The sequence below is a fragment of the Sturnus vulgaris genome, chromosome 13, assembly GCF_052056855.1.
Source record: "Sturnus vulgaris isolate bStuVul1 chromosome 13, bStuVul1.hap1, whole genome shotgun sequence".
Lineage (NCBI taxonomy): Eukaryota > Metazoa > Chordata > Aves > Passeriformes > Sturnidae > Sturnus > Sturnus vulgaris.
The window spans coordinates 4931943-4953210 of NC_142255.1; the positions used below are offsets into that span (position 1 = coordinate 4931943).

The window sequence follows — 21268 nt, forward strand, 5'->3', positions numbered from 1 at the left end:
ATACATTAAGACATCATTCTTTTCTGTTGTGCATGCTCCAAGCTGCATCTAAATTCCGCAGTTGGCCCATGTGTAAAAGCAGCATCTTCAAGGCTCGGAAGTGCTCTGAGCACCACTGTTAGTGGGATTTGATTCAGTCCAGAATGCTCTATGAGGTTTCTATTCAGTACATTGCAACTTTACAGCTTGTGCTGCAGATAAAACTCCATGAGCACAAACCCATCTGGGACCAGGTCTGCCACTGTAAATTTTCTGAGCAGTATCTCACTATGCATGTGCTATTGATAGGAACGGCTTAATGTAAGGATAGCAAATACAGATGAAAAATTTTACGACCAAGATATCTGCTGAATTTACACTACTGCAGCTGATTAGCTCTTGGAATTTTTAATTTTTTTTTTTTTAATAAGGAAAATTTAAAACATTATTTTGCCTTAATGGGGCTTGAATGACTAGACTGATAAATGGTAAGTATTCTTAGATCAAATCACATTTAAATAATATCATACCGTATTAAGAACTCATTAAAGAAATAGGTAAGATTTAGCCATTAAGAGCCATTTAGGAGTAGATTGTTTCAATGTCCTCATCTCATAAGGCTTTCTAAATATAGGGCTTTGTTTCAAATACTGAGATGGTTCCTTTCACTTCTGTTTGTAACTATTTTCCCCTTATTTTCATTAAATACTTCCGATTCAATTAGATTAAATGGTATATTATGTCCCCTCTTAAACAGCTTATAATGCATCAATTTTTTGTGATTTTATATTTTGTGACGGTTTATTCTAGTGGCTAAGACAGGAATTTGAAAAAATACTGGTTTTGTTAATGCAATTTTCAGCAAAGTGTGGGGTTTTTAATAGATTGGATTATTTTTGTCTCTGTATGTGTGTTCAGTCATGCGCTATCCCTCCTGTAGTGTGGATGTGTGCATATCCATGAACACAAAACTTCATCTCACAAACTGACAGTACAGTGACATCTGATGCTATAGAATAGATGAAAACTCCAGCAGTGGTATCATGCCTCAGACGTTCCAAGTAAATCCTAAGAAAGCACGAACCCATCACCAGACAGATTTAAAATGTAAATGCTGCCCTGCTTGATCAAGTCAACGACTCTTAAGTGCAAAGCGTTGTGCCAAGATGTAGCGGCAGCACGGTTATTTTTTACTTAAAACACCACTTCGGGGGGGCTGTGGGGGAACAAACGCGCACTCGAGCTGCGGGCCGGGACCCGAGGGACGGGAGCCGCTCTGGCGCACTGCGGGAGCGCTCCTGCTGCTGCTGCTGCTGCTCCTGCTGCTGCCCCGGCCCCGCTCTGCCCGCCCCGCTCTGCCCGCCCCGCCAGCGGGGCCGCCCCCGGAGCCGCGGGCCGGCCCCAGAGCCGCGGAGCACCTGCCGGGCCGGGCCGGGCCGGGCCGGGCGGAGCAGCCCCGGGGCGGCGGGGGCGGTGCTGCGCGCCGGGCGCGCCCTGTTGAACGCCCCTCGGCGCCGGCAGGGGAGGGGACGAGGCGAGCCGTGTAAACAAGGCGGGGGGCCGGGGCTGGCTGCATGTCAGCGGGTCACATGGAGCCTCATATGGGCCGGGGGAGGGCGGCGCGGCGCGGCTCTCCGCTGGCAGGCGGCGGCGGCTGCTACTGAGGCAGCGGTGGCGGCGGTGGTGGTGGCGGCGGCGGCGGTGCTGGCGGCGGCGGTGCTGCTTCACGCCGAGGGCCCGTCCCGCCTCCCCTCCCCGCCTCCTGCCCGCCGCGCTCCGCTCCCCGCCGTTCGCCGCTGACAAATGATGTGCGTTGTGCTCGCCGCGATGAAAGGTAGGCGCGTCCGCGGGCCCGGGCAGTGAGCGGGGCCGGCCGGGGCCGCCGCTCGGGGTCCGGCCCCGCTCGCTCGCTGGGCCGGGGCGGCGCTGGCCGTGCGGGGCCCCGGCGGCGGGAGGCTCCGGGAGAGCTCGGGGGGGACGGGTGGCTCAGCCCTGGGTCGGTGCCGGCGGCAGCGCCGCGGAGCCGCCGCACTTTACAGCGGCGCCTGCAAGTTAGAGGGGCAGAGCCCGTGTGCCAGCACGGCGCTGGGCAGGCAGAGACTGCGGCTGCCGCGGCTGGAGGCGCTCAGAGCGGACGCGACGTGGTCTTGGGCTTTCTACAAACCCGTGAAGAAAACGCGCTCTCTAAAATCTGACTCTAGCAAAGAGGAAAGGACGCGCAGCATCCTCTGGGTAGCTGATGGGGCTGAAATGCCGTCTTCAGGCAGCTGCTCATCTTTGGAATAAAAGGAAAGACCAGAGTTACTTAGTGATTTATTTTTTCTAAACCTGAAGTTTTCTCTTTTTGCGGATTCGAGTCCTTAATGAGGGGCAGTAGCAGACTGAGGACAGTCAAAAGAAGTTCTTGATGAGATACCAAAAGTTTAGAGGTACGTTTGCAGTCTGCCCTGTTTTCTAATAAAATTAAGCCCGCAGTAGAGCTTTGCACTGGCGTATTTTTAAAGTCATAAGTTTGGGGATTTTTTTAGTTATAGAAAAAAAATCTAATCCAAATAACCATCTTACTTACGTGCAATATTCTTTCGCAGTAATCTGAAGACTCTAAGTGTTGGCATTTGAATTTGATGCTTCCACTAAAATACTAAATGTGTGATGTTTAAAATTAATTTTAGGCAAAACTTCTCTTTAAAAAATTTAATTACTTGGAAAACGAATATTGAATCTTGCTTCAGTTGGACACTGTTTCCTTTTTTTCCCACTTTGCAAGGCACTAGGTAATGCACACCAGGTAGTGTTTAAGGACAGTAATTTTCAATTACTCAGCTTCCTTTTCTTCTTGGGGAGAAGCCTATGTGAATAAAAAGAAAAGCACTATATTCACTAATCATTAGCCATGCTGAATGTATTTGGCGAGAAAATGTAATTGAACTGATCCAAATACCTGCATCTGTAACAAAAGGAAGTGCATTTTTTTGAAGTGAAAACTACATGGATATTTTAGCAGTTCTTTGGAATTCTACATATTCTGATAAGAGTTTTTTAGCATATCCCTTATAAGCCTGTTAGAACCATGAAATTAAATAAACAATTTTTTTAAAACAAGTAGGAAAGTACGCACACAAAAAAATTGGAGAGTGTGATTATTGTTGTGCTTCTGGACAGAGATTTAAGGTGTGTTGTAAAAGAGCAGGCAGATGATTTACAGCAGTTACAACTTGGAAATATATTTTTATATTGTTGGGAGTTTCATTTAAACCAGTTTCCACATTGATGTAAAATCTTAGGAGAGCCAATTTTTTGGGTTTTCAAGTGTCGTTCCTACTGGCGTTATTATGCAAATGCTTAAGTCTTTGTACTTTATAGGGACTACTTCTAAGTATATCTAATTCATGTTTCATAGTATTTAGTTTTCTAGTGCATTGAAAAACTTCGTTGGTTCCTTATCCTTTGTCTAATTTGCTGGACAGAGTTCAGCTGGAGGAAATGTGTTGTCATTTGTCTTAAAAGGGCCTCTGACTGCCATGAAATAATCCAATATTATGATTTGAGAGAAGTAGACCAATAGAATAGGGAATGCAGTTTGTTTAAGCTCGAAAGTACAAGGGAAAAATGGAAAATCTGTCGGTGAATTGAGTATCTTGTTTGTTCTCTGTTCTGTGGTGGCGTCTTCTAATCTTTTACTGTTCGGAAGTTGAAGTGCAAAAAATTATGTTCTTTAGGAGAATATGGGATTTTCATTCTGGGTTTAATTTTCTTAAGTGAAAGAGTATTAAATGCCTTTTCCTATTGCTATTTAGATAGCCCAAACTGATACCACGTGAAGTTAATTTGTGAGTTGTTTTATTTTTCTTATAACACTATGTTCTGACAAACGTTCTCTTTAATTCTGAAAAGTCCTGAGCCTGCGTCCGGGTTTGGGTGACTAAAGACGGGCCAGCTGTCACACATCACGACCTGCGCTCATACACTTGGAGTGCTGGGAACAGAGCAGTCCAGGGAAGAGCCTGGGCATGTCTTTGAGACAGGCTGTGTGTTAGGAAATGAAACTTTCTCATTTCAGGCAGAGCAGAAAGAGGATTTTTTTTTTTTCCAACTGATTTCTAAGAAAACGGGCAGAGATGAAGCATCAAAGTTTTAAATGACTGAATAAGTATTTTCTAGAGTGATGGGCTTTAGAAACTATTTATCAACTGCTGTGAGTCTGTAGAGTATACAGGAAGCCTTGCGTTTTTAGTTTGTAACACAGGCAAGCCAGCTAACCAGCCGCCACTCTTAAGGGAGACAGCAACTTCACATGCTCACCAGTGAAGTCTGCAGAGAAAACCGATCATTCTGCCGGTGTAGTCACTGGTACAGATCTTATTCCAAAGGGTCTTCCCTGGCAGGAGCATCGGGGTGACTTTAAGGAGAGTAGTGCTAAGTGCTGAACTGATGAGCAAATACACTGCGCTGGAGTAGAACCAGGGATTCGTTTGTCAGGCCAGTACAGAGCCAGAGGTGAGCCCAAGACCGAGGGGGATCGTTTCCTCGGTATGGGATTGTACCATGCTCTGGTACCTGCTTTGTACAGAGATGTGCCAGTCAGGCCCAGTGCCGGAGAGAGCTCAGGTTCTTGTCTTGTACTGTCATCAGGCCTGGACAGAAGGGTTCAGTCCCGTGATGAGTTATAAATATGGACAGGAACCGGGCAAGAGTTGCATTATCTTTCTCACGGACATTCCTAAATAGACGTTGGTGGGAAGGCTGATGTAAATTTGCAGAGTTATTTCAGCCAAGGTGTATTTACTCTTATTGTGGCATTTGAGGTACTCATCCTGACTACTGCTGTGTGGACGTGAAGTTCAGTCTGTTGCTATTTTGTGCAAGGTGGACAAGATGACTAGAATCTGTTGTTCCTAGGCTGTAAGGGAAATTGTTTTGCTTTGGGGATCTGTGCTTGGATCACTGGAAATATAACTAGCTTTTCTACTCACAGTGTCTCCAAATGAAAATTCAGTCATTAAAAAATACTTGTTTCAGGAGAAAGACTCCACTGGTTTCCTTATTAGCGCTCAGGATTTTTGGAATCTGCTGCATTTTTCCGGAGCGTTTCCCTTGCTGCCGCTGTCCCATTGCCCCAGGTGCTTTCCTTGAGCGACCCCCACGCTCCGGAGCAGGCAGAGCCGGGCTGCTCTGGGGCCAGACTGGGATTCACGCACTGCTGCTTCACTTGGGTGAGCTTTTCCCTGTCTGTCAAGCCTGACCTTTTGACGTGTTTTTTGTCATGTATCCTGGCACCAACCTCCCAGCACGTTGGTAATTACTCGGTGTTTTTCACCAGTAAACAAATGCCTATGGAAAAATATCTTGCCATAGGTTTAAAAAAAAGGTAGCTTTGCAAATTGAAGTGTGTTTAAATTTACCTTCTCTGTGGCACTATAGAAAGTTAAATCCAATTTAGCAAATACTTCAGTACAGAACTTCTGTTGACTAAATATTAACAGAATCTGGCCTTTGGAATTGCTAGCTGACAGGCTGTTTTCTTGCTCCTTTAATTTCATATGACTGATCTGAATGACTTGCTTGTATCTAAGACATTTGTTGCGTTACATTCACAGGATAAGATTGGTTTGAGGTTTGTTGCTGAAATGTACTTTTCAGGCTCTTTGAAAGACTCTCGAGATTTAAAAGTAAAAAAGGAAATCTGTCTTTATGTCTCGCTCTGTGAAAATCAAAGGCAGTTGCATGCTCTGTACAAGTCTCAGTTGGGGATGCTCCTTTCAAGTAAGGAGATTCTGTCCTGTTTAGGTCAGCAAAAACTGTGGGTGCTGAACATCTCACTAGATCAGACTCTTTAAACTTACGTACAGCTTGTGCCTAGCTAAAATGGTGAGCCTGTTCCCAACGGCTCGTAATGCAGACTTAAAAAAAAAATAATTCTTCCAGGATAATTCTGTATAATTGGGGCAAAACTCAAGCGGTCTACAGACACAACTCAAGGACTTCTGTACCCTTTTTTCTGAAACAAAACAAAATGAATGCCTGAGGGGGTGAGGTCGTAGAGGAGGCTGGTGTTTGGGGTGCGGGCTCTGCACAGGTATGAAATGTCCCCGTGCTTTATTCAGTGAGCTGACGTGGGGTGTCAGGGGATGGCAGCTGGTTCACTTGGTGCAGGGGAAGGGCCTGCAACTCTGCAGCCTGGCTCTGCAGTGGGGAGCTGAATGTTTGTATTGGCATTTTTTACTTTGGGGAGTAGTGTCTAGAGACCTTAGTGAAGAACTGAGTCCTCTTTATATCAAGTATTTCCCCACTGTGTGTGAAAAAGACTTATTTCTTTACTCATTCCCCCTTTATAGAGAACCTGGCATGTTTGGAGGGTTTTTGTCTGGGATGATGTAGCACTCAATTTTAACCTTAAGAGGTTTTAAAACCTCTTGCTTCTCTTGCCTACAGTATAGTGCAAAAATGGTGACTGTCGTGTAGTAATTGCTATCAGGGTTGTTAGTATTTCATCTTGACTATACAACAGAGTTCTAAATTGGTATATTTTATTCTAAACTATATGTACTAAATCAAAATTGGAAAACCTTTGTGTCTCTCCTGAGTAGATACATTGCAATTCTTTATCTAGTATTGGAGGAAGTTGAGATCCAGCATGTTCTTTTTTTTTTCCTTTCCCAGGAGATAAGTTTTTGTAGTGTGCAAAATAACTGCATATAATAAGAATGTTATTACAGTCAGACTTGATACATTTTAGAATGTTTTCCTGTTTTTTTTTATTCACAATGAAAGGAAAAAGTATTCACCTTTCTTGTATTTATCTGTGAGCTGTAATTTGCAATTACAGCTGGTAACTTCTGAGATCAAGCAAGCAGTAGTTCTCTCCTTTTGTGGTTTGTCTTTTCCTTGAGGACTAATATCTAAGGGATATGCACATAACTAATGGTACAGAAGCTGTCTTCTTCCTTTTTGAAGATCAGGGTTTCTCCTTTTTGCAATAAACATTAGAAGGGGAGGGGAGCGTTCTGTCCTCCAAGAATAACTAAGGCAAGAAAAGGTGATTCTGTACAATGCAGACCTGTGCTGCTTGGATGGAAAAAAAAAGACACTGACTGGAAAGTTGAAGCAGAAAGCCTTTTTAGGGAGTATGGAAGATGGACTTTCTCCTTGTGCTTCATCATGTAACCTGCCTGTGCTGAACCAAGTCTTTAGCTTGCCCAGCTTTTTTTGGTTTGTTTTTTTGGTGGGTTTTTTTTTTTTTTTCTTCACTTAGCTTGCTAGAGGCATTTAGGCTGAGAAGTTCTGAAAAATACAGGTTGGCAAGCTCGGTGCAGTTTCAGGCTGTTTCCCAGTTGCCTGCACCTTCTGTTGAGAACATGAGGGAGTGATTCAGGGCGGCAGTGACTCACGGGGTGTCGTGCTGTTCCCCTCTCGCAGTGCGGGTTAGCTGCAGCAGGGAGCTCGCTGGCAGCCTTGGGGAGCTGGAGAAAAGCCTCCTGAGGTACCACCACTGTTCCCTGGGCTTGTCTGCCTGCACAGGTTACCACTGATTGCCACTTCCCTGAAAAATGGAATTAAATTAGTGTTTGCTTCCCTTTTTAGTGCTAGGGGAAGGTGAAGCAGGCATGTTGAAAGGAGCAAATGGGATATGTAAGGAAATCTGGGTCCAGTGTTGAGCCAGTTGGGCTCTCAGGCTGTCCCAGCACTCACTTGGTGCCAGTGTGCTGTCACTCAGGGGCACGGAGCTGGTCTGTCCATGCTGTTGCTGTGTCTGCCATGGGTAATGCTCCTCACACTCTCTGGCTGCAGCTTAATATGAACCTCTGACATCTGCAGCTCTCACAAGTGCACAATTTCCCCCAGAGGAGTCTGGGGCTGCCCAGCACTGTTGGGGTCAGGTGTAGCCCATGTTCTTGCTGGCTGTTAGCTGGGGCACTTCATCTCAGTGGGGACTTGCACCAGTGGCCTGGCTCCAGCACACCTAAGCAGTCAACTTCAGATTTCACTGCGTTTTTTGTTTTCTTTCCTATATGATGGTGAGTGGTGCAGGACCCATTGCTCATGGCTCTCCTGTTTGTGTGATTCTAGCCTTTGGGCCTTTTGTCATGCTGCATACATAGCCATCTAGGCTAAAATCAATGTGGAGAGAGGTATAATCATCCCAGCTTTCATTTTAAGAGCATTTATCTCAAAGCTTAATTAAAGCTGCTTGGATGTAAATAAGTCTAACCTCTTCACTTCTGAACAATGCAAATAGAATAGTCAGCATACTTATAGGGTATCAGCCGTGTAATTATTGTGTACTGTTGGTGTTCTTTGAAATACTGTGCTATTTCTTGCCACTGAATCCTGGGATAAAGTGCTTTATAAAACCGACTGCATGACTCTTTATTTATGTTTTTAGAAGAAGTTGATCATTCTCAAACAAAGTGTGGAAAAGTGACATTAAATCTTTTCATAGACAGACTGTGACAAAGGGCTTGTCAGAGTATTCCTTCAAACTGAAGGGACCACAAGCTGGAGTTTTGACTGGCTGACAGAGAAGCAGGAGTTCCTGCATGCCAGCCTTACTTTTCACCAGCTCTAGGTGGTGCTGGTCAGAGGCACAACGGGCACCCTGCGAGAGCTGTGTGCTTGGACCTCTGCCACCTCTGCTCACACCTGGTATGCGCAGAATACTTTCTGCACTCTCAACCAAAAAAAGAAAGAAGGTCCTGACAGCGTTGGCACATGCTGTCTTCTGCGGTGTACTCCCTGGTGTTGTAGAAGTCCTAAAGTCTTCGCTGTTCTTGCTGTGATGTTGTTAACAGTATGAAATGGGGAGCAGTGCATTATGGCAATGGCTTCTGCTTCCAGTTTTTGCAGATACTGAGAGCTCATGTATTTGATTGGCTCAGCAATTTTCTTCCTTCTTCCGAGTATGGTTTGCTGTTTAATGCCTTGTGCAATTTACATAATCCAATTAGAAATCAAATTCCCATTTCATGTGGCACTTAATTCACACCTCTTGTGACACTGCCAGGGGTTTTAGGAGGTAATACTGTGCCATGGGTTAAGTGTGCCTAGAACGTACATAAACTTATGTTTACCTCACTCGTAGCTCTGAAGAGAGGAGCACTCTTGTCCAGCCTCCTCTGCTTGGCCCTATGTCTAATCGGACATGATTCAAAGGGACATTTATCTTCTTCTCACCCCAAAATTCTTTCTAAGCCCCAGGTGCTCTTTGCCTGGAATCTCTAGTCTAGGTAGAGAGTTGAAAGCCAGTAAAAAAATGATCCCTGGTCTGGTATTCAGAACATTTGGAGCTTCCTTTTTTAATGTAAATATCCGCACAATTTAGTTCTGGCAAAAATTTGAGTAGTATAAATTGCTGTGCTACTTGATGGGAGCAGCAGTAGCTACTGTCCTCCTGTGACAGCTGGAATGCTTTCATAATGGATGCATTTTCCCATTTAGCTAAATTAATTACCCCATCTTTGTGTTTGATTTGTCAGCGTAGCTATTGTGAGAAAACACACATTTTCTAGTGCATTTATAGTTATTTCTTGCTCAGTTTGAGAATTAATTAACCCGTCTTGTGCACTGCAGAAAACTGCTTGTTGTAGAGTACCCCTGCTTTTTCCTCTCCTTGGACTACCTTCTTCTAGAGTCTCCTGTAGACTCGGTCATACGATGGACCTTATGTTGGCAGTTTTGGAGCACACAGACGTAAGTGAAACCACTGCCCAGTACTGGTTTGGGATGTCAGGCTGGAGCTCTCCAGGACTGGGGAGGTGTATTTGCCACTCTTGCTGCAGGGGCACCCTCTGCTATGTGGGGAGAGGCAGATTGTTTGTGGTCGTCTGGAGGAGCAGAGAGCTCGAGCTCAGCGTTGTTTTCTGTCCAAGGGACACACCCCGCAATTGCTAGATTGACAGAGATGCATTGTGATAAATTTGGGGAAGAGTTTTTCTTTTACCATGGGTGCCTTATTGAATTACAAGAAGCATTTGCTTAAAATATGAGCACATAAAGATGTTTGTAACTGCTGGACAGATTCTTGTATCAACAGATAATAAAAAAGTCAGACAGGTTAATTAAAGAGCAAGAGATGTTTCATTTGAGAAACCTCATATACATAGGCGCCTTCTAAATGGCTGAGGCATCCAGGCCCAGGGCATCCGTGCCTCCCAGATGCTCCGTGCGATAGCAGGGGAGCAGCCGTGGCTGGCAGCGCCCGAGCTGCAGCTCTGCCTCGGGGCTGGCACCAGGGCCTCGGGGGCTGGAGTGCAGCCAGCTCGGGCAGCTAAATTAAGGCATTGATCTTCCTATTGTTCTCTTCAAGGAGGATCAAAATGCTCTCTCCTGTCTCCGGCATGGGATGCTTCCACGGACACCATGTATGAAGCCTCTCAGGAACATGAGCAATATTTCACCCTTGTGTTTTTCTTGGTGGGTTGTTTTATTGCACATGATAGGATCTAGGTGAGCACTGAGAGCTAACTTCTGCCTGAACCTGAAAAAGGCCCTGAAAATGTGGTGTTTCCAGTATTGCTATGGCTAGCTCTGTATTTCCGGGATTAACTTTGCATTTCCCAGTCACAAAGCTGGAGTGCAGCACCTGGCTGCCTGACATGGCAGGTGCTGCAGTGCTCCCTCCTTTGCATGCACCTCACTAGCTCTTAACAACACTTCTCCTTTCTGAGCTGCAAAATGTTTTGGAAAAAGAGGAATCAGTATCTTTAACATATCTGCTTCATTTTAAATGTTTTTTTCTCACTTACTAAAACCATGTAAAATTATCGTATGGTTTATTCACTTTAAAATTATAACTTGAGATTAAAATGTCCGACACGGTGCATTTCTCTGGCCAGCACACTGACAATGCACCTTTAAACTATTTGGCTTGGAGAGGAGCATCAGTAGCAGTACTGATTTTTGTTGTGGAAACCTAGAGCTCAGTATGGGGAAATGCTCCCTCCTTGCTGTGACTGTTCCAAAATATTCTAATTTTCTTCTTATGTTTTCCCTCTCAACCACAGTGTTTATACTTACAGAAGGGGAAAATAGCCAAATGTAAAGGTCACTCTAAAGCAGAGACTTTGTGAATACCAAAATCTCCCTCCAAAGAATTTCAGCTCGTAAGATTTATTTAAAAACCCTCACAGAAGCCCTTCAGAATGGAAATGCTTTCTTATATCACACTGAAAGCTGTGGCTTTTAGTGGTGGTAAATTTGCACTTCCTAACATGTTATTTCTGCCAGTGTTGATTATAGTTTTGCTGCAGAAATAACTAACTTTGTAATTTAATCTGCCATGGTATTGTCAGCCTAAAATTCGATGTGTGCATGCTGCATTATGAAAAACTGTAGTGCAGAGGCTGCCTCTGGCTCTGCAAGTCCCTGAACTGTGAAGCATTGGAGGCTGGCAGAGTATCCAGAGAGGTACCACTGCCTGCATGCCTTGGTTTGTCCTGTTCCCAGTGCAGCTACTCCTGGCCACTGCTGGATTCCAGGCACCATCCAGAATTACCTAAAAGACAGTGGAGAAATACATGCTTGGCTACATAATTATTCTTTATGTTAAATATACTCAGGTATATTAGCCAATGCTTGTATTAATTTGTAATACCTGAAAAACCCGATCAGGTCTTGATTTTTTTAATCAAGTTACCATTCCAGAGGAGTAGCACAGTTCTTGTGGAAATTCTTAAAACAAGGTACTAAGAAATCTGACTCATAAAGCAAATGCCTCATGAAATTTGAATGTTTAGAAGGGAAAATGACTGGCAGCTCCCCTTGTAAGTGTGCTAGTTGCAATAAAGTATAAAAGTTCAACATCAAAGAGATCACCGCTTAGTCTGTGGTGTATTTGTACATCAAAGAACAAATACAGGACAAAAGTAACTGCACAGAGATACAGTTCATCCTTGCAGACAGGTCCCCGTGGAATGCTATAAAGAGCTGCTTTCATAATGTGGAAATGATCTCTGGCACATCTTCATTTCTGATTTGGGGAATAGGTAAGAGTAAGAATTAGAAGCAGTGTCTCAGAACCCGGTGATGCCAATGCACTCGGTAAGAGCGTCGGAGATTATGGGATGTCAGCGCCGCAGTTTGTGTCTCACTGTGACTCAGATGTATCAGCCTGGGTGACAGATGACAACTGTGTCTGCAGCACTGCCACTTCACTGGGGGGAGGCTGGGCAGAAATGTCTCAAATGCCCTAATGAAAGGGAGAGGTCTGCTTCTAGATTTATTTGTTGTTATGCCAGTGGTCAGGTACTGTAAGGAGTTGCCCAGAGAGGTTGTGGAGTCTCCATTCTTGGAGCTGCTCAAACCTCAACGCTGAGCCTTATTGACCCTGCTTTGAGCAGGGGCTGCATCAAGTGATCTCCAGAGGTGCCTCCAACATCGACTCTTCTATGATCCATGAGAGAAACTCTTTTATAGTAAGGCAGCTGTCTGCTTCATATTTTTAATTATGGCCTCTCTTAGTGCAAGACACAATTCAGCCAAATATGTGACTGGCTCTGGCACAGGAAAAGCCATCCACCTTTTTTTACTGTTTTTTTTTTTTTTTTTAGCTTTTGTAGTGTGAAAGCTTGATGTATTTCTACTGATTCGTGCTTTTAGTAGTTTGTGGTTCTGTCATTTGGTGGGGTTTTGTTGTTTTTTTTTTTTATTAATTCTTAATTGTCTTGAATTAGAGAGAAAGTTTGTTTATGTCTGCCTTAGAATTAAAGAAAAATGAACTTGGCTATGCAGAGCATTTCCTCTTTCAGCACAAGGCAGGTCATGAGAAGTCGGACAAGGAAATTGTTGGACTGGCATTGATCGATTGGTGAATTGTATTGAAGGCAGCAGAGACTTTGCTATTAACTTGAATGTATCTGTTTTAATATTAAAATGATAAGTAAGTCACATCTATTCTTCAGTTCTAGTCTTTCTACTTGATTTGTATCTCTGTAAGTGGTAACTGCATATGTGATACACAGAAATGTTAATCAGGAGACCCAGACTGAATCTGAGTTCTCCAAAGTTCAAGTGTGCTTGGATCAACGGTTTTCATAACAGTTCCACATTTTGAGGAGATAGTATTGTCAGCAGACTAATTTCTTTTACTGCAGAACTAAAAATAGTTACAATCTTGTGGAATCATTAAGAAATACAAAGGATTTCTGTTAAAAACCCTGGGGAAACCTGATTAGGCAGACTACTGTATAATTAATTTATGTGCTACTACACTTGGAGAAGTAGTGCATCAGTAAACAGAAGTCAGAATGTAAAAGGCTAAGAACTGCTGGGAATTGTGTTAAGACATCAAGGCTTGAAAACAACAATTTGAGCACCTCAGGGGAGACGAACATTTGCATTTGGTGGAAGGACAGACAACTCCAAAAGGCCAGGGCAGGGGCATCTGTGAAGGAAGGCTCATGCTTGTGCTTAGCACTTCCTTTGCCAATAAACACCTTTGCTACTACCGCAGTATTTTATGCTACCTTCAAGCTGATGTTCTGATTGGTCCCTAGACTATATTCCTACATTTATGAACCTATGTCAGGTAAAGTGTTGTTAGAATGTTCCTTTTGTTAGTGCTGTGCTTTAAATGCATTCATTCTGATAATTGAGTTGTTGCCTAAGATGTGACATGGATCACTGATTTGTGCCATTGTTTGTCTTGTTTGCTTTGAGATTGGAAGTAATTGTCAGCAAGGGTCTGTAATTATCTCTTTGGAAAAAGTCGGAATCTTCCTATAATGAGGTGCAGCAGTTGTGTATGTAGAAATCAGGGTGGCTGTGATGACAACATGAATGAATTATTCTTCCAGAAATATGTTTAAAACCAATTTCTACCCCACTGCAATAGCATCACCTGGAGAAGGAATTCCATTCTGGGACAGTACATGTACCATGACTAGACCCTGTGGTGGCCAAGGAGGAAGAAGGAGCTATTGGCACAAGCTTTTGGTCCTTCAGCAATGAACGTTTTTGGGAATTTGAGGAAGATATTACACGGACAATCAATTTATGTTTTTCTGTTTAGAGAAAAGTATAATGTAACTATTTTTAATGAGGCCTATTTCTGTGTCTGTTGTGTGGCTGACAGGGAGAAATGGGCTGTGGTTGAAGAGCTTTACTAAATAAGTGGCTTCCTTGGATCTTGTGTCATGCTGGAGTCCTTCTGGTAGCATTGGCTGCTCATTCTGCACACAGGGGAGCTGAAGAGAGTTGAGGATGCTTAACATGCTGAAGTCAAGCCTTTTCTCAGGAAATGATAATAATTGGTTTTAAATAGTGACCACAGGTAAATGTAGTGTCTGTACAAGTACCTTGCTCTGTGGAATGAACTGCAGACATGTTTGTACTGTGCTGTTAAGAGAAGGTGGAGCTTTCCTTATTCGAGTGTGTCAAGTCCCGACCTGCTGGCTGGCACATACTGCGTTTGGACAAGACAAAAGCTTTACATTTTAGAGAGACTAATCAAATGAATTCAATTTATATGCTAAATTGAAGGAAAGTTCACTGTTGAATTATAAAAAAAAACCAAAAAACCAAAACACACCAACAATGAACTTTTTGAGGCTCCTTCCCACCTTCAAAACACGCTGAGTGTCAAGGTAACAGTTTATGTTGCAGAGTGTGTGTATTTGCTTGCCCAGGAACAGTTGCCAGCACCTTGTAAAATCAAAATCCCAAAATGAAATCCTTCAATACTTTGCTCTTTCCCCTCATTGAATTGAATCGAAAACTTTCTTAGGGAGGTGCCAGCAAAAATAATGTGGGGTTGTGCGGCTTAACTTCTTTTCTTGGGCTGTTGCCTCAGCATTAGCGATTGGGTAACTATGCTAAGTTCAGATTTTGTATTAGCAGGGGGTGGGATCTCTTTATGTGGGAATGAATATCCTGAATGAGCAACGTGCACAGATGTCCAACTTGTTTCTGTGGAGGCTCAAGTTAAAGTTCTAGGAGCATGTCGAAAGCTGGCATAAAGCTGTGTATCTCACATGAAAGGCACTGCTGTGTGCTGGCGAAGGCATTCGTTCTGAATTGGAGTCAGGTTTTTTTAGCCAAGCATTTTTTCATTGGTGGAAGTTTTAGAGTTTCTGAGGACTTTTATCTGTTTCTAGTGTAAAAACACCTTAATAATTGAAATGACATAGCACTGCTTCAAATATAATCACCAAATATAAAGTGTGAGAAGAATTAATTTAATTATAATTAATTCCAGTTTTCAGAGAATGCTTTCAAAGTTGTCTTAAGCTGGATACCAAAATGGTTATCACTTTGGAAAATGTTCCAAGTCTCCAAACATCTCAGTCAAGTGTCTATTTCACAAAAGATTTCTTTGATCCAGCTATCTAGGAGATTTATCCGAGGAGAGAAAACCCAGATTGCTTGCTGCTAATCCAGTGCTTTGCAAACAAGATTTTAATTTTTATTCCCTTTACTTGTTTTTCAAAAATTCTGGCAGATATACAATGGGATGGTTTCTTCCCATAAATAAGTAAGCCCGTTGTAAGCAATGTCAGTAGAAAGTAGTCCTGAGATTCATTTAGTTTTAAGTACCTACTCATTTTTTCCTTTTGAAATTAATACCATGTCCTAAGCAACTTGAATGCTCATAAATCATGTTAGTTGAAGAGGAGAAATTATTCCAAATTTAGTCTCTTTTAGGCATTTACACTTCTTCTCAAAGATGTTTTGTTGTCCCAAAGGCTGCCTAGAGGAAGTTGTCCTTTGGCTGGATTCACAGCAGGTTGGCCCCAAGGTTGGCAGGTCCTGTTTGTATTTCCCTTCACATGAGTGGAATTGCTGTGTGCACCAAACATGCAGCTGGTCCCTGTCACGAAATGCAGGCTGAGCTGCCTCTGTGCAATAGCTGGGGAAGAATTCTTCCCTCCTCTCAGCTGGGGCAGTAAAGCCGTGGAGTTTGTCAGAGAAGCTGGGCTTGTTACTGCTACTCCAAATCATACCATTGTCATTATGAGATCAGATCACTGAACAAACTAATCAAAGGGGATTTAGCATGGCCCGAAAGAAAAAAACATTCCCATACAAAAAAAAAAGAAGCTGATTTTTAAATACTATGGTATTTTTCAGGGAAAAGAGCACATCGTAACAGAATAGATGAAAACAAAGGGCTGTGTTCTAAAAGAGACCGTATCAGGAGCACTAGGGGAATGAAAATAAGCAGGTATTTATTTACCTGCCCATTAATGCCATCATTCAGTTCTGAATACATTGTTCATTTGAATTAAAGAACCCACCCAAATGTTCTAAGACATTATTTATTAACAGTAACTGGTTTTAATGTCAAGAGAGAGTAAATTAAGTTGGTTACACAATTTAGCAGATGCTGCTAAATGTTGTGGATGTTATTAGTCATTAAGTAACCAACAGTTAGTCTGGCAATTTATTAAATCTCAGGACACTGGATGCAGGAATCTTTGTTTTCTTTATGAAGTGGAAGAGCACCTCAGAATAACATTAGCAATATGTAGACGTGTATAAATTCTTCCTTGTTCTTTTCCTCATTTCTCTCTTACTGACTGCTTTAAACAAATCTTCATTTAGGTTTTAATGAAAACATTTTTTTCTGTAGTGAATCTGTCAGAAAAAGTAAATTGACATGTCATGGAAGGGCTTTGTGATTTGCAGGCTGTTTTTTTCCTTTTTTTAAGCATATGCAAAAGGTGTATTTTGGTGCTGTTACACTGTGATGGATAAAAAAAATTGCACTGACTTTTATCCAGGAGAGGAAAGCGAGTTGTTTTCTTTCAAGGGCTGTAGATCAATTGATGTCTTACAGAAGTAATACCATGAAAGTGGGGAAGAGCTATTCTTTGATACTCAAGTCTTTCTATTTCAGTTGGTACAGTAATGGGCTTTTGAATTAAAGGTTGGTTAAAGCTTGTATCTATTTCAGGGTATTGACAGCCGAAGCAGACTCACTGAGCCAAAATTTATATGTTTATCCAAGCTTGTTAAAATCAGAATTTATGTTGACTGTACTAATATGTAAGCTTTAATACCACTTTTATATAGAAGGCTGCTATTTGAATTTTCAGCGAAGTAAATTTCTTTACAATATGCCTTTGAGTTATGGTTTATAACTGGATTCATATAAATAAATGCTTTCAGCCAAATGCTGTTGAACTAATTCCATTTTGAAGTCATTAATTATATTTAGCTCACTGAAAAAAAGGAGGGGTAAGGCATCGACTAACCATATATAAAAGTGACAACAGAATTGTTTCGTGAAGGAGCTTTGGGCCTGTTAAACTACCAAGAGTGAGTGCTTTGTTGGGTTGCTTGGTGTTTTAATCAGTGAACAGAAGCTAACTAATGCATTGCTTTACTGCAAAGACATTCCATTTTGAACAGATGTTAATACAGTTAATGCTTTTTGCTTTTATCGTGTTAAGGCTTTTGCAAGAAAATCTGGCTATGCAATGACACTACTTGTTTATGCAAGAAAAAACCCCATGTTTCTTCATCGTAAATCCATTAGCTCTTGTCAAATTGGTGAATTTCAAGGTCAATTTCTTCAGATGTATGTTCAATTGTAAAAGTGGTTTGTTGCAGTCAAGGTAAAAAAGAAAACTTACGGCTTTGACTTCTTACAGTATGTATATATATATGTGTATAGTGTGAAACTGAAGATAGAGTGCCATGAAATCAAGATGCAACCAAAACAAAATTTTAGTGCAGTTTGTGTGAGCCTGCTCATTGCACTTTATTATTAAGATTTTGTTTCCAAGAGTTAGAGGACATAATAAACCTGAGCAGTGCTCATTGCAGTTTCCCAAACACAGATTGGGAAATGTGTATATATATATATATATATATTTAGGCTGGAGCATGGTACTTAATGCCATTTCCATCTTTATCCTTCCATTTTGGCTATTCCATTAGATGCCTGCAAAATTTTCCTGTTTGGAATTTACATTGCCAGGATTGCATAGGCTGCATGCAGAGCTCTCATCTTGGTGAAGTGCTGTCCAATTGCCTGATCCTCTTTCCTTTGCTGTCTAGTTTCTTTTTTCTTTCATTTCATTACTTTCATTTCTCCTCCTTCATGTTAACGTTCTTCATCTCTAATTCACTTTCTTGTGTTTTTCTTTCACTCTCTTTTGAAAGCAAACTGCCAGTGCCTTATTTAATTTCTTTGAATGCACTGAGGGGTAGCAACGCTGTGCATTTTAGCCCTTTGTAACCAGCTGGTTCAGATCAGGGTGAAAGAGTGAAAGACAGAGCCCTGTGGGACACCTCTGTGCTGTGCCCTTCTGATGCTGCACTCTCACTTCTTCAAGACACCTTTAGTCTCTTCAAAGAGGAGACCTTTGGTCCTTCAATAGCCTTCTGGAACAGTTCCAAGAACACCAGAGGGTCGTAACAACTGCAAGAAACTGTCTCTCCATCTGGACTTCTAATTGTCTTTCCATCTACCAAAATTCATGTCTAGTCTCTTAAAGCTCTGCTTCCTGCAGAGCTGCCCCCCCAAAACACTTCTGACTTCATTAGCATCTTGTGGCATTCTGTGCCAGGGACACCCCTAGATGATCATTGGCATCCTCAGAAAACTTAAATTGTTGTTGTTTGTTGTTTTACTCGAGGAGAAACTGATGTTCTCAGATTTGCTGTTTTGGAGGGAAGAGATGTGGAATTACCCTGCCGAGCTGCTGCAGTATCTGAAACATTTAATTGTTCATCATGAGCTCCCTAAACACACGTGAACTGTTCTGGTTACCAGCATGATTAACCAGAAATCAACTACAAGCTCGATTTCAGGAAAGTTTCAGTGAAAGCTCTGCTGTGCTTGTAGACTGCCTAATAAATTTGAGTTTATTAAAATGAGCTAGCATGAAGCAAGAAAGCTTGTCTTGAGTAAGTCTGGACTTACTCCTAAGTCCTTTAACAAAACACTGCGGACATCACTTAAATCACATGTGAGGTACACAGAACCAGAATTACAGTGGAGTGAGCTGGTCAGCAGTTTTGGACCTAAATAGTAGGAACCAAGGAAAATGCAAAAGATGATAGAGTTTTGTACTTCGGTTCAAGATTGTTGGAATGGGGACCCTCTTTTTGTCTGCATTTTTTACATATAATGTTTTATGTCTGAGGTCCTCATCCAAAATTGTGTTTCCTCAGCTCTGCTGAGTGGTGAGCAAGCTTCTCCCACTGTCCCTCCTGCTGACTTCATCCTCAAGAGGAGAGTGCAGCACTGGCACGTTTGCTGACACTGATAGCTAGGAGACTTTATTTAGGAGACTTTATTTATGGTGTATCAGGTGCCTTAGAACTCTGGTCTCAATCTCATGCACCCCATCATTAAAAAATAAAATCTAAGCAAGTCCAGTAGATCAAACGATTTTTCATTAATTCATTGCAGTTTCTTGACAAACTACTGACTTATGTTAATATATATTTTCCACTCGTCCATAAGAAACAGAATTAATATTGGAAAATGTTTTCCTTTTTCAGTTGCACACTTCATAGTGTGTTTCCATCTTCTGCCCCACTCCTGATTTTGTCCAGCTCTGGCTTTTAGAAATATGGATATAGCTGATCCTCAGCTATTGCTTGAAAATATTCCTAATAGTTTTAATCATGGATATAACTTGTAGATATATACATATATTGTGATTTTTATGCATCTAACATGCAGGTTATTTAGCTTTTCAGACAAAGCTACCTCCAGACTCAATTCAGAAACTACCTGTGGGTAATACGAGGGAAAGCCCATTCTTCAAACTCATCATTCTTTTGTACTTCCTTTGTTTCTCTGTTTCTAGAAGACCTTCATGTAGAGCTTTGCCATGGACTGTTTAATTGGTTTTATACTGGCATCTTGCTTCAGTTGATTGTGGTGATTATGGAATGCTTCTCTCTGTCTTTGAAACCTGAAAGTACCCCAAATAAACTGAAACCCAAATAGACCCACTAAATAATATTAGCTAAAAATCTTACAGCTTTCTGTGTCTCTGTGTATTTTTGCTTCTTTTTTGTTTTGTGCTTTTTTTTTTATTAAATACTCAAGGGTTGGCAGTGCTGTGAAGTAGAACAGTGAAGCATAAATATTAATTGTGGTAGAAATATTGTCTAGAATCTCATTCTTGTTTTACTTGAAAATAATACTCAATTGTCTTGGCCGTGCTGGAACAAAGACAAGACCTAAGGGATGTGCATTTATTTGGCTGCAACTTTATTAACACGTTTGGGAGCAGTGCCTGGCAATAAATCACACGGAGTGAGTCACTGCCTATTCCTTGATGGTTCGTGCCTCTCTGGGGAGCTGCTGCCAGCCCTCCCTCCCGGGCTGGCTCCCCGCACTGCGGGGCCTCCGCACGTTTCGTGTGCTGGGGTGAGGGGAGGGTTCTTCTCCCAGCACCAGAGGGTGGGAGCCACAACTGCTTTTTCCCAGCTTTCTCAGAGAACCACTGCTGGCCTGGCTTGGCTCTTTTCCCCTCTCTGGCAAGGTGAAAAACCGTGGGAATGTATTTAAGACAGGTACCACCTAGGAGTGGCAAGGTCTGTATCTTCCCACTGCTCTTCCTGAGTAACACCTCATTTTGGAGGATCTCTGCCATAGATAGGGGCTAGTAATCCTTTGTTTGCGTGGGCTCAAAATGCTCTCTTCAGTTTGGGGAAGACTTTGAATTTTATGGGCAGAGATGAAAATTGCAGCCCAATTGATAATGCATGTTTTTCAACCCCTCTCACTCAGGCAGCCACACACATGTACGAGGTGTGTCTGCACTATTACTCTCAATTGTGACTATAGTTTCTGCCTGGCTCTTTCCTGCTGTCTCCACTTGCAATGTAAAAGTATGTTGGATAAAAATTTCCTATCATTAAGCTCAGTGAGACTAGTGCAAAATAGCTGAATGGATTAAAAAGTTTGTATTGTTGCCTCACTGGGGGGAATGCAGAGCTTCTAAATTCTTCTTTGGTGCCCTACTAGTGATTATTACCAAAATGGATATTTTAATTTAATTTAGCAGTGGCAAGTCTAGTTTGCTAGGACAAGGAGCACTTCTCCCTTCCATAAAGAAAAGTGATTCCAAAAAGTTGAAAGTTGCAGTATTGTAATGGCTGTATTTCTTCTGGTAGCCCTTGTGTGCTTTTCTGTGTAAAGATGATAAACTGCCCTTGATGGGACTGAGGTATAGGCAGGCTGGAGCTCTGCTGGAGCTGGCCACATTCCAGCTGTAGGACTACGGGAAGCCACAGGGGAAGCCCTGGTTGTGTTTTAGCTCCAAATTGTCCATTCTGGGCCAGAAGTGTGAAGGCACAGGCAGGCCCTCCTCCCTTATGTAATACT

At 42.3% G+C, this 21268-nt stretch overlaps 1 protein-coding gene across 4 annotated transcripts in view; it reads left to right on the forward strand.

Moving 5' to 3' along the window:
* The window catches only part of RORA (RAR related orphan receptor A), a 360061-nt gene that overhangs the window by 287080 nt on the left and 51713 nt on the right, over positions 1-21268 (forward strand). Inside the window, exon 1 of one of the 4 annotated variants that reach the window (XM_014879114.2) lies at positions 1452-1813. The exons of 2 other annotated variants lie outside the window; for them this stretch is intronic. In XM_014879114.2, the coding sequence (XP_014734600.1) occupies positions 1783-1813 (31 nt within the window). In that variant the 5' untranslated portion in view covers positions 1452-1782. Of the gene's footprint in view, positions 1-1451; positions 1814-2009; positions 2409-21268 lie in introns of those variants that run through there. One more of the 4 variants, XM_014879115.2, reaches the window with a different exon arrangement.